The following is a 22,584-nucleotide window of genomic DNA, read 5'->3' on the forward strand; positions in this document are numbered from 1 at the left end:
AATCAGTTGATGTTTCGAGTACTCACGACCCTTCGGCAGAACTGAGGTATAGTTAGGAGAGAGGTGAAATAATAGTCGACCACTTTTCAATACAGAGGCGGGATCTTTATTTGCTGTCCATTTATTTCAAATAGAGGCACATAAATATACACAGACACATACACACACAATTATCACTGATAATGTCTGTAGTTCGTTTCTCTACTTTGCATAATGCACATTTCCAGCTATTGGATGTTTGACCAGATAGCAACAAAAAAAAGTTCAGAGGGGAGGATTATAACGTGATCTGGTGCTTGGGTGCAGTGGGTACAGGAAAATCAGTCATACACACACCCCCACAAAGAAAATCTGATTTTTACATTCATGAATATAAATTAGCAGACATTAAGCAGACACAAAATAAGGCTGCCTCAGTTATAGGTGTGTATGTATGCTCCTCGGTGCTCGATTTTCCAGTCTTCACTGCATTCAGATCCAGTTGACCTAGGAACAGGAAAATCAGTCCCCAAAAATGTCTCAACATTTAGGGATCAGCAAAAGAAAGCAGAAACAAAAAGAAACCCTTTCGTTTGGATCAGAATTTAAGACAAGTTTATATTTTACACTCGATTATCTTCCTTTCCTGAGCTCCTGAAATACCAGATGTAACTTTATTGCTGTGAGATTAACCCCACTGTTCTGACTTGATTTCCCCCAATGCCTCGCATTTAAAGTTCTCATCCTTGTGTTTAAATCCCTTTATAGCCTCATCTCTCCCTCTCACCATTGTCTCTCTACCACCAAACTCCCCATTCCTTTGACTCTGGCGAATTATGCATTTTCCCCACCCCTCTTCGCAGCACACTTGGTAGCTATGCCTTCACTGGTCCAGGCCACACTGTGCACTCCCCACCTCAAATCTCTTCACCTCGCTCTCCTCCTTTGAGAGCTTCCTTGAAACCCTTGACCAGGCTTATGGTCGCCCTTATGAACCTCCTCCTCTGGATCAGCATTCACTTTTACTAATGCAGCCGTGTGAAGCCCCTTTGGTGGTTTCCCTCTGATACATTGAACATTTCTTTGAATGGAGGTGTGCATGTCAAGTGACTGCTAGGCTCTGTGGAATGCACTGACTGCATGTGTGAGGACCAACAAGTGACTGACTACAAGGCTTTGTAAGCCTAATCATCTGAAAGCTTGGCGACCAAGGGTTTGCAGAATAGAGTATATGGACACACGATGAGCTGCTGCGGTCCAGACCTGGCAAGATTGGAAAGAGACCTATCTTTGGAGTATCTTTATGGTGTTTCCATCATTAAAGATAAATGTAAGTTTCTTTTACCAGACTGATGCCAGTCGAGAGATTAGCGCATTCAGATCAACAGTGTGATCAGCTCAATCTCAAATACACTCCAGGTCGAACATGGAATTGAAGTGTTGCTTGTGTTTCAAAATTCTTGTTTTTAAATTGCCAATTGCACTTCCTGTAATGCCCCTTGATGAATGATATTTTGATCTCTCCCCCTGAAGTACATCTGTATGTGCACTGGTGATTCTTTCCCAAATGGCCACTCCTGCTGCCTCAATTTGAATTTAACTGCCGGTTGACTGACTACTGTGGGCTTCGTGCTCACATCTGATCCTGCCTGCATCTGACACTTACAGGCTCCCCTACAAAATTTCCAGCAGTCACCAGTGGCACTGGCTAATTTTAACATTTCTTGATTTTTAAAAAAAATCTTTTTCACATCATTTACTGTGCTGTCCTCCTGTAATAACCTGATAATCTTTTAGAGAAAATTGTGTGAAATGAGTAAATCTGAAGTATTACTTTAAATAATACTGGGTCAAAATCACAGAACCACCTCACAGCACTGCAGGGGTAGCTACACCACATGAAATGCGGTTCAAGGAGGCAGCTCACCACCAACTTCTCAAGGGCAGTTAGGGATGGGCAATAAATGCTGGTCCAGCCATCGACACCCACATCCCATGAATGAATAAAAAATTTTTTTACAGGAGTAGGACAAGGAGACATTGAATCTAAGCAGTAAAAGTTGGCTTTAGGATTGACATCAAGACATTTGTGTTACAAAGAATGATAAATAATTAGGTGGACCTCCCAATAAGATTTGTGATGTTGGAAATTCTGGATAAATTTGAGAAATGACTGGATGCTGCAATGAAGAATGGAGGCGGGATGGGGGAATAGAATAATATTTCTGGGTGGAGGAACATACATGGACCTAAGACCCTTTCTCAATCACCATTATGTTTTGATCTAGAAGAGATTAAGGAGAATAGGTCTTTATCCCCTGGGATTCAATAGTGCTTGACAGGGTAGATGCTGAGAGGGTGTTTCGCTCTGGATAGAGAGCCCAGAGCTTGAGGTCATATTGTCAGGATATGACACCGGCCACTTAGGACTGAGATGAGGAGAAATTTCTACAGAATTTTTGGAGTTCTGTGCCCCAGAGAGCTGTGGGGCTATGGAAACACTTCAATTCCCTGTTTGACCTCATTGAGAATATTCAAGACTGAAGTGAATTGATTCTTGGGCACCAAGGGATATTGTGGGGGGAAAACAGAATTGACGTAGAAGACCAGCCAAGAGCTCATTGAATGGTGGAGCAGGCTCGAGGGGTTGAGTGGCTGTCTCTTGCTCCTGTTATGCAGTGTAGGCTAGGTGCATTGAGACCATTTGTGGTACCCCATTTCTGCAATCCCTGGTGAATTCAGCTAACTCAGCAGAGGGTGAATTAAATCTTGGGACCCTTCCTTGCTCCTGTGGTTCAGGAACAGAAGGGGAGTTGTGAGGAACAATTGTTTTTATCCTGACATTTCTGCCTGAAATTGGCAAAATTGTAAACCTTTTCCTCATTGTGCAACCGCATCATCTATGGGCAGAAGTTCAGTACCAAAGTACATGAAAAGTGATAAATCTTGTTTTTAAAAAAAGCCTAGATTAAACAAAAGAGAAAACGAGATGTTTCTATTCCTTCTTCTCCCCTCTCTCCACCTTCCATCTAAGAAGGACATTTCTTTTGCTGTTCCCCAATGGAAACCAAAACGAATTGCAGCATTGTCAAGTTAATCATCAACTAACAAGATAAGATAGCATCTTTTACTCTTCAGGGAACAAGTGCAGAGAAGGCCGGTCATAAATTGTGCCTATGCCCGTGTGGTCCTGTACAAGGTAATGAAGGTTGGAAATTGTAACTCAAATTTCACAAGGCGCTGCAGGAAGAAGGAGAAAAAGAATTACTACAATTTGAAAAAAGAGTCGAATGAAACTCGCGTTTTCAATACTTATCCAACTTTTGGTTGACTAATTTTCCCTGCCCTTGCTCCTCCACCTCCTCTCTTAAAGATGCTGTCCTTGCTGTTTGATTTCCGCAGGCAATGGCGACCCTCTGGCACATGAGCTACTCTTATGTTTGCCCAGATAGACGATCACTGGCAACTTCACAAACGCACATGCCTTCAGCTGATATCCGCGCAGTGGATTTAACACAAGATCCCTTTCTACTTTGTAACACACCAGGTACTGCATGTGGCATGGTGGGAAGTACTCTATCTTGAGTCAGAAGGTTGTGTGCTCAAGCTCCACTCCAGAGACTTAAGCCTAACACCTGGGTTTCTGGCTCAGACTGAGAGAATGCTGCACTGTCAGAGGTGCTGAGATGTTAAACTCAAACTCCATAATGTCCTCTCAAGTGCATGTAAAATATCCCAGAGCACTTGTTTGAAGAACAGATGGGGGAGTTCTCCTCTGTGTCAATATATTTATCCCTCAAACAACATTACTACAACAGATCATATTGGTCACTAACTCAATACTGATTGTTGGATCACGCAAATTGGCTGCCGCATTACTTATATTGCAATGGGACTATACTTAAAGCCTTTTGCAACCAATGAAGTACTTAAGAACGTAAGAAACAGAAGTTGGTGTAGGCCATTTGGCCCCTTGAACCTGCTCTGCCATTCATTAAGATAATGGCCTACCTGATTTTGGCCATGACTCCACTTTCATGCCTGCCTCCATAACTCTCAACACCCTTTTAGATCAAAAATCTGCCTAATGCAGCCTTGATAATATTCAATGACCCAGCCTCCAATGCTCCCCTGGGGAACAGAATTCCAAAAATTAATGACTTTTTGAGAAAAGAAATTCCTCCTCATCTTGATTTTAAATGGGACACATTTTTTTGAAACTGTGTTCCCCTAGAGTCCCCCATGAGGTGAAACATTCTCTCAGCATCTACCCTGCCAAGAATCTTATTTTCAATAAGATCACCTCTCGTTCTTCTAAACTCCAGTGAATATAGACCAAAGCTGCTCAACCTTTTCTCATAAGACAACCTCTTCATCCCAGGATTCAACCCAGTGAACCTTCTGTCAACTGCCTTGAAGCATATCCCTTTTTAAGTAAGGAGACCAAAACAGTGTTCTAGGTGTGGTTTCACTAATTCCCTGTACAGTTGTAGCAAGACTTCCCGACTTTTATACTCCCCCCCAGCCCCCTGCAATGAAGACTAACATTCCATTTGTCTTCCTAATTACTTACTGTGCCTTCATGCTAACATTTTGGGATTCATGTGTGAGGACACCCAGATCCCTCTATACTACAGCTTCCTGCCGTCTCTCTCCATTTTAATAGCATTCCACTCTTCTATTCTTCCTGCCAAAGTGGACAACCTTACATTTTCCCTCATTATAGTCCGTCTGCCAATTTTTTGCCCACCTGCTTAACCTATCTGTATCCTTTTGCAGACTCTTTGTGTTCTCACAGCTTGCTTTCCTACTGATCTTTGTATTGTTAGCAAGTTTGGCTTCAATATACTTGGCCTATTCATCCAAATCATTAATATAGTAAATAGTTAAGGGCCCAGCATTGATCCCTGTGACACATCACTAGATACAGTTTGTCAACCTGAAAATGATCCTTTTATCCTAACTCTTTGTTCCCTGTTAGTTTGCCTCATGGACATGATAAGAGCATAAGCTCCTATCTTGTCTGGTAATCTTTTATGTGAATCTTATCAAATGCCTTTTTGAAATCCAAATTCACTACATCTACTGGTTCTCCATTATCCATCTTGCTTCTTATATCCTCAAAGAACTCATAAATTTGTCAAATTTTGGGACAATCTGAGGCAGTAAAAGACCCTAGTTCTTTTGCCAACTAACGCATTTTATTTAATAAATTAACTGAATAATTCATGTAATAATTTACCCTTATAAGCCTTAGCATCTTCAAGAGAGGAAGGGAGAGGGCTTAAAGAAGGAAAATGCCACTTATTACTAACCTTGGGCCTGCTCCAGAACAAAAATGGCCGACAGGTTCATGCAATTGGCACGGTGTTCAAACTCTAGGCGGCTGTACTTAGTCGCGGTAGGAGATCTGTCTGAATTGAGAGAGGAGAAAAGAACAGAAAGTGGGGGGAGGGAGACTTTAATATTGTGGTCCATGTGTATTAGTAGAATGGCAGTCATCAATGGATACCTCAAATGACCTCTCCCCTGACATTCCTCATTCATAGTGCACGGTGCAGTTCTATAACCTTATAGCTAACAGTCCCCCTGTGACAGTACTCATGGGGAGCCAGATGGTCAGGATTTTTATATGGTCTCCAGTATTTTAACACATAAACATAGAATGACACAACACAGAAGGAAGCTATTTAGTCAATTGTGTCTGTATCAGCTCTTTGACAGAGCTATTCAGTGAGTCTCATGTTTCCTCTAGTCTTTTCCTTGCAAAGTCCTCCCTTTTAAATGTTTATCCAATTCCCCTTGGAAGATTGCTATTGAATGAGTGCATATTGAGTGCAGGAGGGCATGCCAGGAGCAGCACCAGGGATGCCTAAACATGAGGCGTCAGCCTCGTGAAGTTACAAACAGGGCTAATTGTATGCCAAACAGCAGAGGCAGCATGCGATAGACCAAGCTAAGTGATCCCACAGCCAACAGATCAGATTCAAGCTCTGCAGTCCTGCCACATCCAATTGTGAATGGTAGTGAACAATTAAACGAGTAACTAGAGGTGGACGCTCCACAAATATCCCCATCCTCAATGATGGGGGAGCCCAGCACATCAGTGCAAAAGGCAAGGCAGAAGCATTTGCAACAATCTTCAGCCAAAAGTGTGGAGTGGATCATCCACCCCAGCCTCCTCGTCAGGTCCCCCGCATCACAGATGGCAATCTTCCCACATGATATGAAGAAACGGCTGAAGGCACTGGATACTGAAAAGGCTATGGACCTTTTTTTTATTCATTCACGGGATGTGGGAGTCACTGGCTAGGCCAGTATTTATTGCCCATCCCTAGTTGCCCTTGAGAAGGTGGTGGTAAGGTGCCTTCTTGAACTGTTGCAGTCCTTGTAGTGTAGGTACACCCACAGTGCAGTTAGGGAGGGAGTTCCAGGATTTTGACCCAGCGACAGTGAAGGAATGGTGTTTTATTTCCAAGTCAGGATGGTGAGTGGCTTGGAGGGGAATTTGCAGGTGGTGGTGTTTCCATCTATCTGCTGCCCTTGTCCTTCTAGATTGAAGTGTTTGTGGGTATGGAAGGCGCTGTCGAAGGAGCCTTGTGAATTCCTGCAGTGCATCTTGTAGATGGTACACACTGCTGCTACTGTGTGTCGGTGGTTGGGTCTAGGACACTACCCGGAGGAACTCTTGCAGTGATGTCCTGGAGCTGAGATGACTGACCTCCAACAACCACAACTATCTTCCTTTGTGCTCTATGACTCCAACCAGCGGAGAGATTTTCCCCTGATTCCCATTGATTCCAGTTTTGTTAGGGTTTCTTAATGCCACACTCGGTCAAATGTGGCCTTGATGTCAAGGGCAGTCACTCTCATCTCACCTCAGGAGTTCAGCTCTTTTGTCCATGGTAGAACCAAGGCTGTAATGAGGTCAGGAGCTGAGTGGCCCTGGTGGAACCCAAACTGGGTGTCAGTGAGCAGTTATTGCTAAGCAAATGCTACTTGATAGCACTGTTGACGACCCCTTCCATTACTTTATTGATGATCGAGAGTAGACTAATGGGGCCGTAATTGGTTGGGTTGGGTTTGTCCTTTTTGTGTGCAGGACATAGCTGGGCAATTTTCCTCATTGCCGGGTAGATGCCAATGTTGTAGCTGTACTGGAACAGCTTGGCTTGGTGTGTGGCAAGTTCTGGAGCACAGGTCTTCAGTACTATTGCCCATAGCCTGACAACATCCTGGCTCTTGTACTGCTACAACACTGGGATCTACCCGATGGTGTGTAAAGTTGCCCAGGTATGTTCTGTCCATAAAAAGCAAGACATATCCAATCCAGCCAATTACTGCCCCATCGGTCTACACTTGATCATCAGAAAATTGATGGAAGGTGTCATCAGCAATAACCTGTTCACAGGTGCCACCAGGGCCACTCAGTTTCTGACATCATTGCAGCCACGGTCCAAACATGGACAAAAGAGCTGAACTCAAGAGGGAGGTGAGCGTGACTACTTGACATCAAGGCAGCATTTGACCGAGTGTGACATCAAGGTGCCCTCGCAAAATTGGAGTCAATGAGGAGTTGTGAATGGCAGTGGGAAGTCAATGGGAATCACTCCACTGCTTGGAGTCATACCTAGCACAAAGATGGTTGTGGTTGTTGTGGGAGGCCAATTATCTCAGTCTCAGGACATTGCTGTAGGAGTTCCTTTGAATAGTGTCCTAGGCTCAACCGTCTTCAGCTACTTCATCGATGACCTTCCCTCCATCATAAGGTCAGAAATGGGGATTTTTGCTGATGATAGTACAATGTTCAGTGTTATTCGCAACTCCTCATCTACTGAAGCAGTCCATGTCTGTATGCAGCAAGCCTTGGACAAAATCCAGGTCTGGACTGTTAAGTGGCAAATAACACTCATGCCACTTAAGTGCCAGGCAATGACCATTTCCAACAAGAGAGAATCTAACCATCTCCCCTTGACATTCTCCAACAACACTCAAGAAGCTCCACATCATTCAGGACAAAGCAGTTGAAACACCATCCACTACTTTAAACATTCACACCCGAGATTACCAACACACGATGGCAGCAGTGTGTACCATATAAAAGATGCAGTGCAACAACTCATCAAGGCTCCTTCGACAGCACCTTGCAAACTTTCAACCCCCACTACCTAGAAGGACAAGGGCATGGGAACATCGCCACTGCAAGTTCCGCTCCACCATCACACCATCCTGACTGTTCCTTTCCTATTGCTGGATGAAAATCCTGGAACTCCCATCCTAATAGCACTGTGGGCGTACTTGTACCAGCTGGATGCAGCAGTTCAAGAAGCCAGTTCACCACCACCTTCTCAAGGGCAATTAGGGATGGGCAATAAACGCTGACCTAGCCAGCGACGCCCACGTCCCATGAAAGAATTTTTTTAAAAACCCAGAGTAATTTTTTTCCCTCATGTTGCCTCTGCTTTTTTTTTTTGCCAGTTACTTTAAATCTTTTCCAGCCCCATTGCGGGTGGGACCCGCTGTGGGCGAGGCGGTGCCCCAGCCAGAAGTCCATTGACTTGTGGTGGGACCGGAAGATCGCGGCGGTGGGCGGGTGTGGAAAATCCCGCCACTGGTTACTGACCCTCTGTCATTGGAAACAGTTTCTCCTTGTGTATTCGATCAAAGTCCTGCATAATTTTAAACACCCCTATCAAATCTCCTCTTAATACCCCCTGTTTTAAAGAGAACAACCCTGACTTCTCCAGCCTCTCCACATGACTGAAGTATCTCATCTCTGGAATTTCATCCTCGCAAATCTCTCCTAGAAAATCTCCCCTGCACCCTCTCCAAGACCTTGGTGTCCTTCCTAAAGTGTGAGTCCCAGAATTGAACACTATTCTCCAGCTGAGGCCAAATTAGTGTTTTTAAAGGTTTAACATAACTTCATTGCTTTTATCCTCTCTACCTCTATTAATAAAGCCAAGGATCCTGCAAGCTTTTCAAACAGTTTTCATCAACTTGCTCTGCTACCTCCAAAGATTTGTGTTCTGCACAATATATTATTTCTGCTATCTATTAAGTTAACCTATCCCTTTGAGGCCACATAGTCTAAATAATGTACGTACGACACATCTCCAGGTTAGGCAGAGATTAGTTTAATTAAAGTTCGGCAAATCTCCTTTGCAAAGCTCCTTTTGCCAAACAAAGTATTCCAAAGTGCTCCACTGAGGCAGAAAAGAAGCAGAGATTCAGGAATGAGAATTCAAGAATGGTGACTAAAAGCTGGATTCCTTGAGGAGGCTTTTGAAAGAGGGGAGAATGGCTGTGATATGCCAACTCCTGGGTAAGGGGTGAGTGGTATGGCATGGTCGGTGGAACCAATACCCTAAAACTGAAAGTGGAACAACCAGAAGGGAGCGAAACGGAACCAGTCCTTATAGGCTCCCAACATACAGGAACAGGAGGAGGCCATTCAGCCCCTTGAGCTTGTTCATTCAATTAGATCATACAAATTAAGAGCAGGAGAAGGTCACTCGGCTCCTTGAGCCTGCTCTGCCATTTGATAAGATCGTGGCTGATCTGATTGGAACCTCAATTCCCGCCTACCCCTTATAACTTTTCACCCCCTTGTTTATCAAGAATCTATCTAGCTCTGCCTTAAAAATAATCAAAGACTCTGCTTCCGCCACCTTTTGAGGAAGAGAGTTCCAAAGGCTCACGACCCCCTGGGAGAAAAAATTTCTCCTCATCTCTATCATAAATGGGCGACCCTTTATTTTTAAAGAGTTTCTAGATTCTCCCACAAGAGGAAACATCCTCTCCACATCCACCCTCTCAAGACCCCTCAGGATCTTAAAGGTTTCAGTCAAGTTGCCGCTGACTCTTCTAAACTGTAGTGGATCCAAGCCTAACCTGTCCAACTTTTCCTCATAAGACAACCAGCCCATTCCAGATATTCGTGGTTGATCTGCATCTTAACTCCCATTTACTTGCCTTGGTTAGAATTATGGAATCTTACAGCACTGGTGGCCATTCAGCCCATCATGCCTGTGCCAGCCCTTTGAAACAACAGTCGAATTTACTTGCGCTCCCCATTATTTTCCTCATAATCCTGAAAATTAGACCACTCTTTTTGGTAGTGCTTTCTAAGTCTGAGGTGTGCCCTTAACCTTCTCTGCTCTAAGGAGAACAATCTCAGCTTCTCCAACCTCTCCACATAAAGTCCCTCGTCCCAAGTATCATCTCCTGTAGAGCCCGTCTGTACACTCTACAAGGTCTTGGCATTCTACCTGAAGTGTGGTGCCCAGAATTAGACAGAATACTCCAGCTGAGGCTGAACCAGAGATTTCTTCACGTCCTTGCCTGATGTCAATTTCCGTTCTAAAATTTTCAATTGAACCCCAGCCTCAACAGGGAGGGAGAGAGTTTCATATTTCCACTACCCTTTATGTGAAGGAATGCTTCCAGATATCAGCCCTGAATGGCCTCGCTCTAATTTTAAGGTTATACCTCCTTGTTCTGAACTCTCCTCAAAAAAGGAAATGGTTGTTCTCTATCTATCCTGTTAAGCAGCTGAATTAGATCATGCTTTAATCTCCTATAGCCAAGGGAATGCAAGCCTAGTCTTTGTAGCCTGTACTCATTATTTAGCCCTTTTAATATTTAATATGACATGGAAATAGGCCATTTGGCCCAACTAGTCTGTACTGGCATTTATCCCTGTGTCTGCCAATGCTTGTGCCCATGGGTGGCTCCTACCATAAAGCATCAGCCTTCTAAAGGTCTCCGATCCTTTTTCCTGAGTCTCCAGGAGCAGAATACAATCATTATTCTTTTTCACAAATATCTCTGTCTTCAGATCGGGCTGGCCTGAAATAAAGGGACAAATGGAAAAAAAGTGTAAGAACCAAACACGTTTATCTGTGGCTTTGACAGGAATGGAGGCTCTTTTATTGATTGCTCGCCAAACCCACTGCCCCACCCGTTCCATAGGGGGAAAGGACAGTGTCTGACCCACTGCCCCAAACAGTACCAAAGGGGGGAAGGACAGTGTCTCACCCACTGTCCCACCCAGTCCCAAAGGGAAAAAGGACAATCGACGTTTCGAATCCTCATGACCCTTCGGCAGAACTGAGTAAAGTTAGGAGAGGGGTGAAATATAAGCTGGTTTAAGGTTGGTGGGGGGGGTGGGGGGGGGAGAGAAGTTGAAGGGGGTGGTGGTTGTAGGGATAAGCAAGCAGTGACAGGAGCAGATAATCAAAAGATGTCACAGGCAAAAGGAACAAAGGGGTGTTGAAGGTGGTGATATTATCTAAGAAAATGTGCTAATTAAGAATGGATGGCAGGACACTCAAGGTACAGCTCTAGTGGGGGTGGGGTGGAAAGACTGACGACAGGGTATTACAGTTATAGATTTAAAAATAATGGAAATAGGTGGGAAAAGAAAAATCTATATAAATTATTGGAAAAAACAAAAGGGAGGGGGAAGAAAGGGAAAGGGGGTGGGGATGGGGGAGGGAGTTTAAGTTCTAAAGTTGTTGAATTCATATTCAGCCCGGAAGGCTGTAAAGTGCCTAGTCAGAAGATGAGGTGCTGTTCCTCCAGTTTGCGTTGGGCTTCACTGGAACAATGCAGCAAACCAAGGACAGACATGTGGGCAAGAGGGTAGGGTGCAGTGTTAAAATGGCAAGCGACAGGGAGGTTTGGGTCTTTCTTGCGGACAGACCGCAGGTGTTCTGCAAAGCGGTCGCCCAGTTTGTGTTTGGTCTCTCCAATGTAGAGGAGACCGCATTGGGAGCAACGAATGCAGTAGACTAAGTTAGGGGAAATGCAAGTGAAATGCTGCTTAACTTGAAAGGAGTGTTTGGGCCCTTGGACGGTGAGGAGAGAGGAAGTGAAGGGGCAGGTGTTGCATCTTCTGCGTGGGCATGGGGAGGTGCCATAGGTGGGGGTTGAGGAGTAGGGGGTGATGGAGGAGTGGACCAGGGTGTCCCGGAGGGAACGATCCCTATGGAATGCCGCCAGGGGGGGTGAAGGGAAGATGTGTTTGGTGGTGGCATCATGCTGGAGTTGGCGGAAATGGCGGAGGATGATCCTTTGAATGCGGAGGCTGGTGGGGTGATAAGTGAGGACAAGGGGGACCCTATCATGTTTCTCTCCCCCCCCCACCCCCCACAACCTTAAACCAGCTTATATTTCACCCCTCCCCTAACTTTACTCAGTTCTGCCGAAGGGTCATGAGGACTCGAAACGCCAACTCTTTTCTTCTCCGCCGATGCTGCCAGATCTGCTGAGTTTTTCCAGGTAATTCTGTTTTTGTTTTGAAAAAAGGACAGTGTCTGACCCACTGTCCCATCCAGTCCTAGAGGGGGAAAGGACAGTGTCTGACCCACTGTCCCACCCAGGCCCAGAGGGGGAAAGGACAGTGTCTGACCCACTGCCCCACCCAGTCCCAGAGGGGGAAAGGACAGTGTCTGTCCCACTGCCCCACCCAGACCCAGAGGGTGAAAGGACAGTGTCTGACCCACTGTCACACCTGGTCCCAAAGGGGGAAAGGACAGTGTCTGACCCACTGTTCCACCCAGTCCCAGAGGGGGAAAGGACAGTGTCTGACCCACTGTCCCACCCAGTCCCAGAGGGGGAATGGACAGTGTCTGTCCCACTGCCCCACCCAGACCCAGAGGTGGAAAGGACAGTGTCTGACCCACTGTCCCACCAAGTCCCAGAGTGGGGAAAGGGCAGTGTCTGACCCACTGACCCACCCAGTCCCAGAGAGGGAAAGGACAGTATCTGACCCACTGTCCCACCCAGTCCCAGAGGGGGAATGGACAGTGTCCCACTACATCAGTCAGTCCTAGATGTCGTAATGCCATTGAATGTTAAGGCGTGATGGTTGAACTTCTTTCTTGTTGGAGATGGCCATTGTACTTGTGTGGCATGAATGTTACTTGCCACTTCTGAGTCTAAGCATGTATGCTGTCCAGGTCTTGCTGCATATGGACACAGTCTGCCTCAGTACCTGAGGAGCTGTGAATGGCATTGAACACTGCAATCATCAGTGAGCTTTCCCACTTTTGACCTTATGTTGGAGGGAAGGTCGTTGCTGAAGCAGCTGAAAATGGTTGGGCCTAGGACACTATCCTGAGGATCTCCTGCAGTGAGTCCTGGGGCTGAGATGACTGACTTCCAACAACAACCATTGGATCTAAAGTTCCTATGTCCATTCTATCAAAAGTAGACTAGGTATGAGAGATTATGCAAACTAGCCTTATATTTCAGGGAGGATAAAACGTTAAGGGGTGATATGATTGAGGTTTATAAGGTTTGTAAAGAATAGGTTTGATAAAGAGAGATACCGGGAGAAATCTTGCAGCCCCATCGTGGAAGGGGCGTGGAAGGTGTAGTGAACCGTTCAAAACCCCATTGACTTTGGTGGGCATGGAAGATCCCACCAGCAGGAGGGGCAGTAAAATTCCGCCCATCATTTTTGCTGCTGCGGTGAGTTAAGGACAAAGGGATATCAACATAATGGAGGGAGGTTAGCAGACACTTCTTCACATAATGGATGATAGATGTATGAAACTCTCTGTCTCTAAAAGCAGTAACCTGCTAGGTCAATTAATAATGTTAAATTGGAAATTTATAGATCTGTGCTACGAACAAGGAGCAGGAGTAGGCCATTCAGCCCCTTGAGCCCTGCTCTGCCATTTAATAAAATACAAAATAAGATAACGGATACAAAAAGCAGGACAAATCCAACCCGGCCAATTACCACCCCATCAGTCTACTCTTGATCATCAGTAAAGTAATGGAAGGGGTCATCATCAGTGCTATCAAGCGGCACTTGCTGAGCAATAACCAGCTCACTGATGCCCAGTTGGGTTCTGCCAGGTCCACTCAGCTCCTTGCCTCATTACAGCCTTGGTTCAAACATGGACAAGAAAGCTGAGCTCCTGAGATGAAAGTAACTGCCCATGACATCAAGCAGCATTTGACTGAGTGTGGCATCTTGGAGTCCTAGCAAAACTGGAGTCAATGGGAATCGGGGAAAACTCTCCACTGGTTGGACTTATACCTAACACAAAGGAATATGGTTGTGGTTGTCATCTCAGCTCCAGAACATCACTGCAGGAGTTCCTCAGGGTAGTGTCCTAGGCCCAACCATCTTCAGCTGCTTTATCAATGAACTTCCTTCCATCATAAGGTCAGAAGTGGGGATGTTCGCTGATGATTACACAATGTTCAGCACCATTCGCGACTCCTCAGATACTGAAGCAGTCCATGTCCAAACGCATATCCAGGCTTGGGCTGACAAGCGGCAAGTAACATTCACGCCACACAAGTGTCAGGCAATGACCATCTCCAACAAGAGAGAATCCAACCGTCGCCCCTTGATGTTCAATGGTATTACCATCGCTGAATCCCCCACTATCAACATCCTGGGTTTTACCGTTGACCAGAAACTGAACTGGACTAGCCATATAAATACTGTGGCTACAAGAGCAGGTCAGAGGCTAGGAATCATTCCATGAGTAACTCACCTCTTGACTCCCCAAGGCCTGTCCACCATCTACAAGGCACAAGTCAGGAGTGTGATGGAATACTCCCCACTTGCCTGGATGAGTGCAACTCCCACAACACTGAAGAAGCTAGACACCGTCCAGGACAAAGCAGCCCGCTTGATTGGGCACCATGTCCACAAACATTCACTCCCTCCACCACCGACGCACAGTAGCAGCAGTGTGCACCATCTACAAGATGGACTGCAGGAATTCACCAAGGCTCCTTAGCACCTTCCAAACCCACGACCACTACCACCTAGAAGGACAAGGGCAGCAGATAGATGGGAACATCATCAACTGGAGGTTCCCCTCCGAGTAACTCACTGTCCTGACTTGGAAATATATTGCCGCTGGGCCAAAATCCTAGAACTCCCTTCCTAACAGCACTGTGGGTGTACCTACACCACATGGACTGCAGCGGTTCAAGAAGGCAGCTCACCACCACCTTCTCAAGGGCAACTAGGGATAGGCAATAAATGCTGGCCCAGCCAGCGAAGTTCACATCCCGTGAATGAATAAAAGAAAAGATCATGACTGACCTGAAAGTAACCTGAAATCTGTAGTCCACCTACCGCCGATAACCTATCACCCCCTTGCTTACCAAGAGTCTATCCACCTCTGCCTTAAAAAATATTCAAAGACCCTGCTTCCACCACCTTTTCAGGAAGAGAGTTCCAAAGACTCACGACCCTCTGAGTGAAAATTTTTTGCCTTATCTGTGTTTTAAATGGGCGACCCCTTATTGTTAAACAGTGACCCCTAGTTCTAGGTTCTCCCACAAGAGGAAGCTTCCTCTCCACATCCACCCTGTCAAGACCCCTCAGGATCTTATATGTGCTACACATGTGTATTTAAGGAATATGGAGCCATGGTGAGTGGAAGGTGAAAAAGATCAACCGTGATCTCATTCAATGAATTGGCTCCCCCTGTTCTTATGTGGAATGTTCCCATGTGTATAATAGAGCAACCCACAAACTAATACTGAGGAACATACAGGGAGAAAGCTCTTGCCTATATAAAACTACATCCTGTTTGTTGGTATGTGTCTGTAACAAGAACATTTTGATCCGTGAAGACGCTGGTGGAGTTCCTCCTGTTGTGAGCTCACCTTCCAGGATCAGCTCCTGAGTCTCGTTGTTGATGTGATAGGTCCACTGTCGAGTTATACATTTCATCGATCTGTGAAGCAACAATAGAAAGTCATATCCTTGATCAGACTCTTACTTCCTCAACCGAAGACACTGATCATAGCCCCATTACTTTTCCTCGCACATTTTCTCCAGTGATTGTGATTGTTTTAAGTTCCTCCCTCCCTTTTGCCTTTTGACTTTCTACTATTGTTGAGATGCTTACTGTGAAGACAGACACAAAATACTTCTTCAAAGTCTCTGCCATTTCTTTGTTTCCCATTAGTTCCCTGGTCTCATGCTCTAAGGGACCAATGCTCACTTTATCCATTCTTTTCCTTTTTGTATACTTGTAGAAGCTCTTACATAGAAACTAGGAGCAGGAGTAGGCCATTCGGCCCTTCGAGCCTGCTCCACCATTCATTATGATCATGGCTGATCATCCAACTCAATAGCCTGCTCCCGCTTTCTCCCCATATCCTTTGATCCCTTTCGCCCCAAGAGCTATATTTAACTCCTTCTTGAAAACATACAATGTTTTGGTCTCAACTATTTTCTGTGGTAACGCATTCTACAGGCTCACCACTCCCTGGATGAAGAAATTTCTCCTCATCTCAGTCCTAAATGGTCTACCCCATATCCTCAGACTGTGACCCCTGGTTCTGGACTCACCCACCATCGGGAACATTCTTCCTGCATCTACCCAGTCTAGTCCTGTTAGAATTTTATAGGTTTCTATGAGATCCCCCCTCATTCTTCTGAACTCCAGCGAATATAATCCTAATCGACTCAATCTCTCCTCAAATGTCAGCCCCACCATCCCAGGAATCAGTTGGGTAAACCTTCGCTGCACTTGCTCTATAGCAAGTACATCCTTCCTCAGATAAGGAGACCAAAACTGCACACAATATTCCAGGTGTGATCTCACCAAGGCCCTGTACAATTGCAGCAAGACATCCCTGTTCCTGTACTCGAATCCTCTGGCTATGAAGGCCAACATACCATTTGCCTTCTTTACCGCCTGCTGCACCTGCATGCTTACCTTCAGCGACTGGTGTACAAGGACAGCCAGGTCTCGTTGCACATTCCTCTCTCTCAATTTATAGCCATTCAGATAATAAGCTGCCTTCCTGTTTTTGCTACCAAAATGGATAACCTCACATTTATCCACATTAAACTGCATCTGCCATGCATTTGCCCACTCACTCAGCTTGTCCAAATCACACTGAAGCACCTCTGCATCCTTCTCATAGCTCACCCTCCCACCCAGCTTTGTGTCATCTGCAAATTTGGAGATATTACATTTAATTCCCTCATCTAAATCATTAGTATATATTGTGAATAACTGGGGTCCCAGCACCGATCCCTGCGGTAACCCACTAGTCACTGCCTGCCATTCAGAAAAAGACCCGTTTATTCCTACTCTTTGTTTCCTGTCTGTCAACCAGTTTTCTATCTATCTCAATACACTACCCCCTGTCTGTTTTCATATCTCTTGCTGGTTTTCTCTCATGCTCCAATTTCTCCCTCTTATTTATTTTTTGAGTCATCCGTTGCTGGTTTCTAAAATGTTCCCAATCTTCTAGCCTACCACTAATCTTAGCAGCCTTTTCTTTCAATTCAGATAAACACCCAATAGATTACTAATAAATAGAGGGTAGTCTGACAGTCATTCAGTTAAGTAAGGTCACAGTATGTTTGTCAGATTTAAATTAAATAATTGAGGGGTCAGTGGTTCAGGTAGTTTATATATGTAGAATAATGGAATCTAATTGAGGATGGCTTATACATAGAATAATGGATACCCGGGAGTGAGTTACAGGCTGGAAATATCTTTGCTACGTCTACCTTATCAAACCCCCTCATAACTTTAAAGGACTCTTTTAGATCAGGCCCAGCCTTCTCTTTTCTAGAGAAAAGAGCACCAGCCTGTTAATCTCTCCTGATAGGTATAACATTACAGGCTGGAACCTAATGAGGGGTTCAGATGGTTTATATATAGAATAATGGATACCTGGGAATGATTTACAGACTGGAATCTAATGAGGGGTTCAGATGGTTTATATATAGAATAATGGATACCCGGGAGTGAGTTACAGACTGGAATCTAATGAGGGGTTCAGATGGTTTACATATATAGAATAATAGTTATAGAATAACAGAATAATGCAGCAAGTGACTCAGATGGAAAATGGAATGTTTTTTATTGCAATGGGAATGGAATATAAATGTGGGGATGTTTTGCTACAGTTGTACAGGGTGTCGGTGAAACCACATCTAGAGTACTGTACAGTTTTGGCCTCCTTATTTAAGAAAGGACCTAATTGCTTTAGAAGCAGTTCAGAGAAGGTTCACTCGACTGGTTTCTGGAATAAGGGGGTTACCCTATGAGGAAAGGTTGGACAGATTGGGCCTGTATCCATTGGAGTTTAGAAGAATAAGAGGCGATCTTATTTGAAACATGTAGCGGGTTTGTAGGTGATGGGGGCTGGTGGTGGTTTCAGCATAAATTTCTTCGGATGGGCTTCCTGCTGGATTCCCACCTCTGCAATTTTATGCTGGGGCAGGCAAGGCTCGCTCTTGTCCTAACTGAGGCTCTTAAAATAATCGGGATCAGGCCTCAGGCAGGAAGTAGGGGGGGGTGGTGGAAAGGTGCGCCTTCTTCAGAAGCCCCCCTTTAACTTTGGGCATCCCGCCCCATTTAAGCTCCAGTAACCTCAGGACCTCCCTCCCACACCAGCCTCTCCCCAGACACCCCAATTCCCACTGCCCACCCCTTGCCCACGACAGGTCTTCCCTACCCTCCCCGCCCTGAGTTCCCCCAAACTTACCTCTTTGTGGAATCCCGAGACTTTGGCTCTGAGACTAGAACTAGGAGATACAGTTTAAAAATAAGAGGTCTCCCATTAAAGAGGAGAAATTCTTTCTCTCAGAAGGCCGTGAGCCTTTGGAGCTCTCTTCCCCAGAAAGCGGTGGAGGCAGGATCATTGAATGTTTTTAAGACTGAATTAGATAGGTTCTTGATTGACAAGGGAGCCATCGGGTATAAGGGGGTAGGCAGGGAGTGGAGTTGAGGCCACAATCGGATCAGCTACAGTCTTATTGAATGGTGAAGCAGGTGCAAGGGGCTGAATGGCCTACTCAATCTCCTCATTTGTATTTTTGTTTGTATGTACAGTACAAAAGGAAGGGACATTCGGTCCATCCTGCCTGTGCTGGCTGCTTGGCCATGTTGAGAGGCACAAGCGTGGTCAATCTAAGCCCATATAAGCAGTGAAGTACGCACTGGCTGAGACGGATCTGTCCTTGGAGCAGCAACATCTCCGTGTCGTCCATGGGTGTGAGCAGGAAGACTGAGCTGTCCATGGCCCTGAATTTAAGCAGTGAGTTGTCGGAGTCCGCTGCCACCATGAGGAAGTGCCATTTACCAGAGTACTGCAGAAGGAAAAGGCAAAACAAACCCATCAGGAAAACCCCATAGTGATTGTAAACAAAGCTATGCCAGCTCACAACAAAGGTTACAAAGTATTAGGAAATGTCTCCAGCACAGAAACAGTTCATTCAGCCCAACTGGCCCTTGTTGATGTTTATGCTTTACACAAGTCTATTCCCACCCTACCTCATCTCACCCGATATGTTCACCCTATTATTCCTTTCCCTCTCATGCACTTATCTAACTTCACCGTAAATGTGTATATGGTATTCAATGACCTCAATTACTCCTTGTGATAGTGAATTCCACGTTCTGACTATTCTCCGGGTAAATACATTTTTCCTGAATTCTCTGTTGGATTTATTGTGATAGGGGAACGGGACTTGGTGCGAGTTAAGACAGGGGCAACTGAGTATTGGATGACCTCAGGTTTACGAAGGGTAGAGTGTGGGAGACTGGCCAGGAGTGCATCGGATTAGTCAAGTCAGGAGGAATGAAGGCATGAATGAGGGTTTCAGCAGCAGATGAGCTGAGACAGGGGCAGAGTCAGGCAATGTTATGGAGGTGGAGATAGGCGTTCTTAGTGATGACATGAATATGAGGTAGGAAGCTCATCTCAGGATCAAATGCAACAAGAAGATTACGAACAGACTGGCTTAATCTCAGGCTGTTACCAAGGAGATGGATGGGGTCAGTAGCTAGGAAACCGAGTTTAGAGCGGGGACCAAAAACAAAAGCTTCAGTTTTCCCAATATTTAATTGGTAAAGAAATTTCCCCTGAATTCCCTGTTGGATTTGTCAATGACTACCTTATATTTATGGCCCCTAGTTCTGGTCTTTCCCTCTGAGTGGAAACATCTGTTCTACATCTACCTTAACAAACCGCCTCATAACCTTAAAGGACACTATTAGATTACTCCCAGCCTTCTCTTTTCCAAAGCAAAAAGCACCAGCCTGCCTAGTCTTTCCTGATGGTTACAACCTCTCAGTTCTGGTATCATTCTAGGAATGATGCATAATCTGGTGCATTCAAGCAAGGAGTTCAGCTCTTCAGGAAGAAAGGATGAGATCACATTTGAGATGGAAGATCAGTTTTTTTAAAAAACTACTTAAGTTGTAAGATAATTACTCAGATCAAAACAATACTAACTAGGGACAAAGACATCGTCTAAAAATAGGATTTGCAAATTCATGAGATAAATATAAGAAAATAAAAGTCCAGGATTTTCAGGTTAAGAGGTATATTCCATATCACCCAATTAGATTCCAGCCTGTAACTTATTCTCAGGTATCTTGTTCTTCTACCAATGAGCTATCTGAGCCCCTTGATTAGAGCTCAACCAGTAAGTCATTCCTGAATCTGTATGTACACAAACCTAGGAGTTATAGATGGCAGTGACAAATTGAGGAGGCTGATGAAAAAAATAACTATCTGGATCCTTGGCTTTCTAAACAGAGGCATGGAGTTAAAAAGCAAGGAAGTTATTCTGAACTTTTATGAATCAGTGGTTAGGCTTCCGACTGCAATATATCAAAGAGTAGAGACAAGGTAAGAGAGGAAGGTATTAAGGTGGGAAATGATAAAACAGATCGTGACAGGAAGAGACAGAGTAAAATCAAAGAGCAAAGCAATAGATAAGGCTAGAAGTTACAAAAATAATAAAAGGACAAAACTTAAGGCTCTATATCTGAATGCACATAGCTTTCAAAATAAAACTGATAGTGCAAACTGAGATAAATAAGAACAATCTAATAGCCATCACATGGCTGCAGGATGGCGTAGATTGAGACCTGAATATTGAAGGATATGTGACATTTAGGAGGGATAGGGCGTTAGGAAAAGGTGGAGGAGTGGCTTGTTAATTAAAGATGACATTAGTACAATAGAGAGGGATGACCTACGTTCAGGAAACCAGGAAAAAGAAGCAGCTTGGGTAGAGTTGAGGAATGATAAAGGCAAGAAGTCACTTGTGGGAGTGGCGCACAATCCCACTAACAGTAATCACACAGTAGGATGGGTATCAAAGAAGAAATAGTGGGAGCTTGTCAGAAAGGTACCACAATTATCATGGGGGATTTTAATCTACATATAGACTAGAAAAAGCAGATGGGCAAAGGTATCGAAGTTGACAAATTCATAGAATATTTTCAGGATAATTTCTTAGATCAGCACGTTATGGAGCCATCCAGGGAGCAGGCTCTACTCGACCTGGTATTGTGTAACAGGATAGGATTAATTAATGGCTCGTAGTGAAACTCTTTCGAGTTATCAACAGTCACAGATTGCAAATCTTTTCGAGTACAATCACAGTTCTTGGTTTCCGGAAGTGGGACATGAACCCACAACCCTCTGATTCAAAGGCGAGGGCGCTATGAACTAGCCACAGCTGACACCTCTCAATGGTTCATAGTGAAACTCTTTTGAGTTATCAACAGTCACAGATTGCAACTCTTTTTGAGTACAATCACAGTTCTTGGTTTCCAGGAGTGGGACATGAACCCACAACCCTCTGATTCAAAGGCGAGGGTGCTATGAACTGAGCCACAGCTGACACCTCGGCTCGTAGTGAAGGCGTCCCTAGGTAGCAGTGATCATAATATGATTGAATTTTACATTCAGTTTGAGGGAGAGAAGAGTGAGTCTAAGACTAGTATTTTAAACTTAAACAAAGGTAACATTATAAAGACATGAAAGCAGAGCTAGCGAAAGTGAACTGGCAACTGGCTACAATACTGGCATCTGCCTGGCAATGTGGAAAATTGCCCAGATATGTCCTGTACACAAATCCAACCCGGCCAATTACCATGCCATCAGTCTGCTCTTGAACATTATTAAAGTGATGGGACGAGTCATCAACAGTGCTACCAAGCGGCACTTGCTTAGCAATAGCCTGCTCACTGACGCTCAGCTTGGGTTCCGCCAGGGCAACTCAGCTCCTGACCTCATTGCAGCCTTGGTTCAAACATGGACAAAAGAGCTGAACTCCAGAGGTGAGGTGAGAGTGACTGCCCTTGACATCAAGGCCACATTTGACTGAGTGTGGCATTAAGGAGCCCTAGCAAAACTGGAGTCAACGGGAATCAGGAGGAAAACTCTCCGCTGGTTGGAGTCATACCTAGCACAAAAGAAGATGGTTGTGGTTGTTGGAGGTCAATCATCTCAGTTCCAGGACATCACTGCAGGAGTTCCTCAGGTTGGTGTCCTAGGCCCAACCATGCTCAGCTGCTTCATCATTGCCCTTTCTTCCATAATAAGGTCAGAAGTGGGGATATTAGCTGATGATTGCACAATGTTCAGCACCATTCGCGACTCCTCAGATACTGAAACAGTCCATGTCTAAATGCAGCAAGACCTGGACAATATCCAGGCTTGGGCTGACAAGTGGCAAGTAACATTTGTGCCGCAAAAGTGTCAGGCAATGACCATCTCCAACAAGGGAGAATCCAACCATCGCCCCTTGACATTCAATGGGATTCACATCACTGAATCCCCCACTATCAA

At 45.0% G+C, this 22,584-nt stretch overlaps 1 protein-coding gene across 1 annotated transcript in view; it reads right to left on the reverse strand.

Annotated features, from left to right (window-relative positions):
- Positions 1-83: 83 nt before the first annotated feature.
- LOC144695680 (apolipoprotein M-like) overlaps positions 84-22,584 on the reverse strand; it is a 30,245-nt gene continuing 7,744 nt past the window's right edge. The window contains exons 2-6 of the mRNA XM_078566617.1: positions 18,936-19,084; positions 15,631-15,701; positions 10,720-10,830; positions 5,295-5,393; positions 84-3,219 (exon numbers count right to left, since the gene is read on the reverse strand). Coding sequence (XP_078422743.1) covers positions 3,203-3,219; positions 5,295-5,393; positions 10,720-10,830; positions 15,631-15,701; positions 18,936-19,084 — 447 coding nt within the window. The 3' untranslated portion in view covers positions 84-3,202. The remainder of the gene's footprint in view (positions 3,220-5,294; positions 5,394-10,719; positions 10,831-15,630; positions 15,702-18,935; positions 19,085-22,584) is intronic.

This window comes from Cetorhinus maximus, chromosome 21, assembly GCF_964194155.1.
Source record: "Cetorhinus maximus chromosome 21, sCetMax3.hap1.1, whole genome shotgun sequence".
Taxonomy (NCBI): Eukaryota; Metazoa; Chordata; class Chondrichthyes; order Lamniformes; family Cetorhinidae; genus Cetorhinus; species Cetorhinus maximus.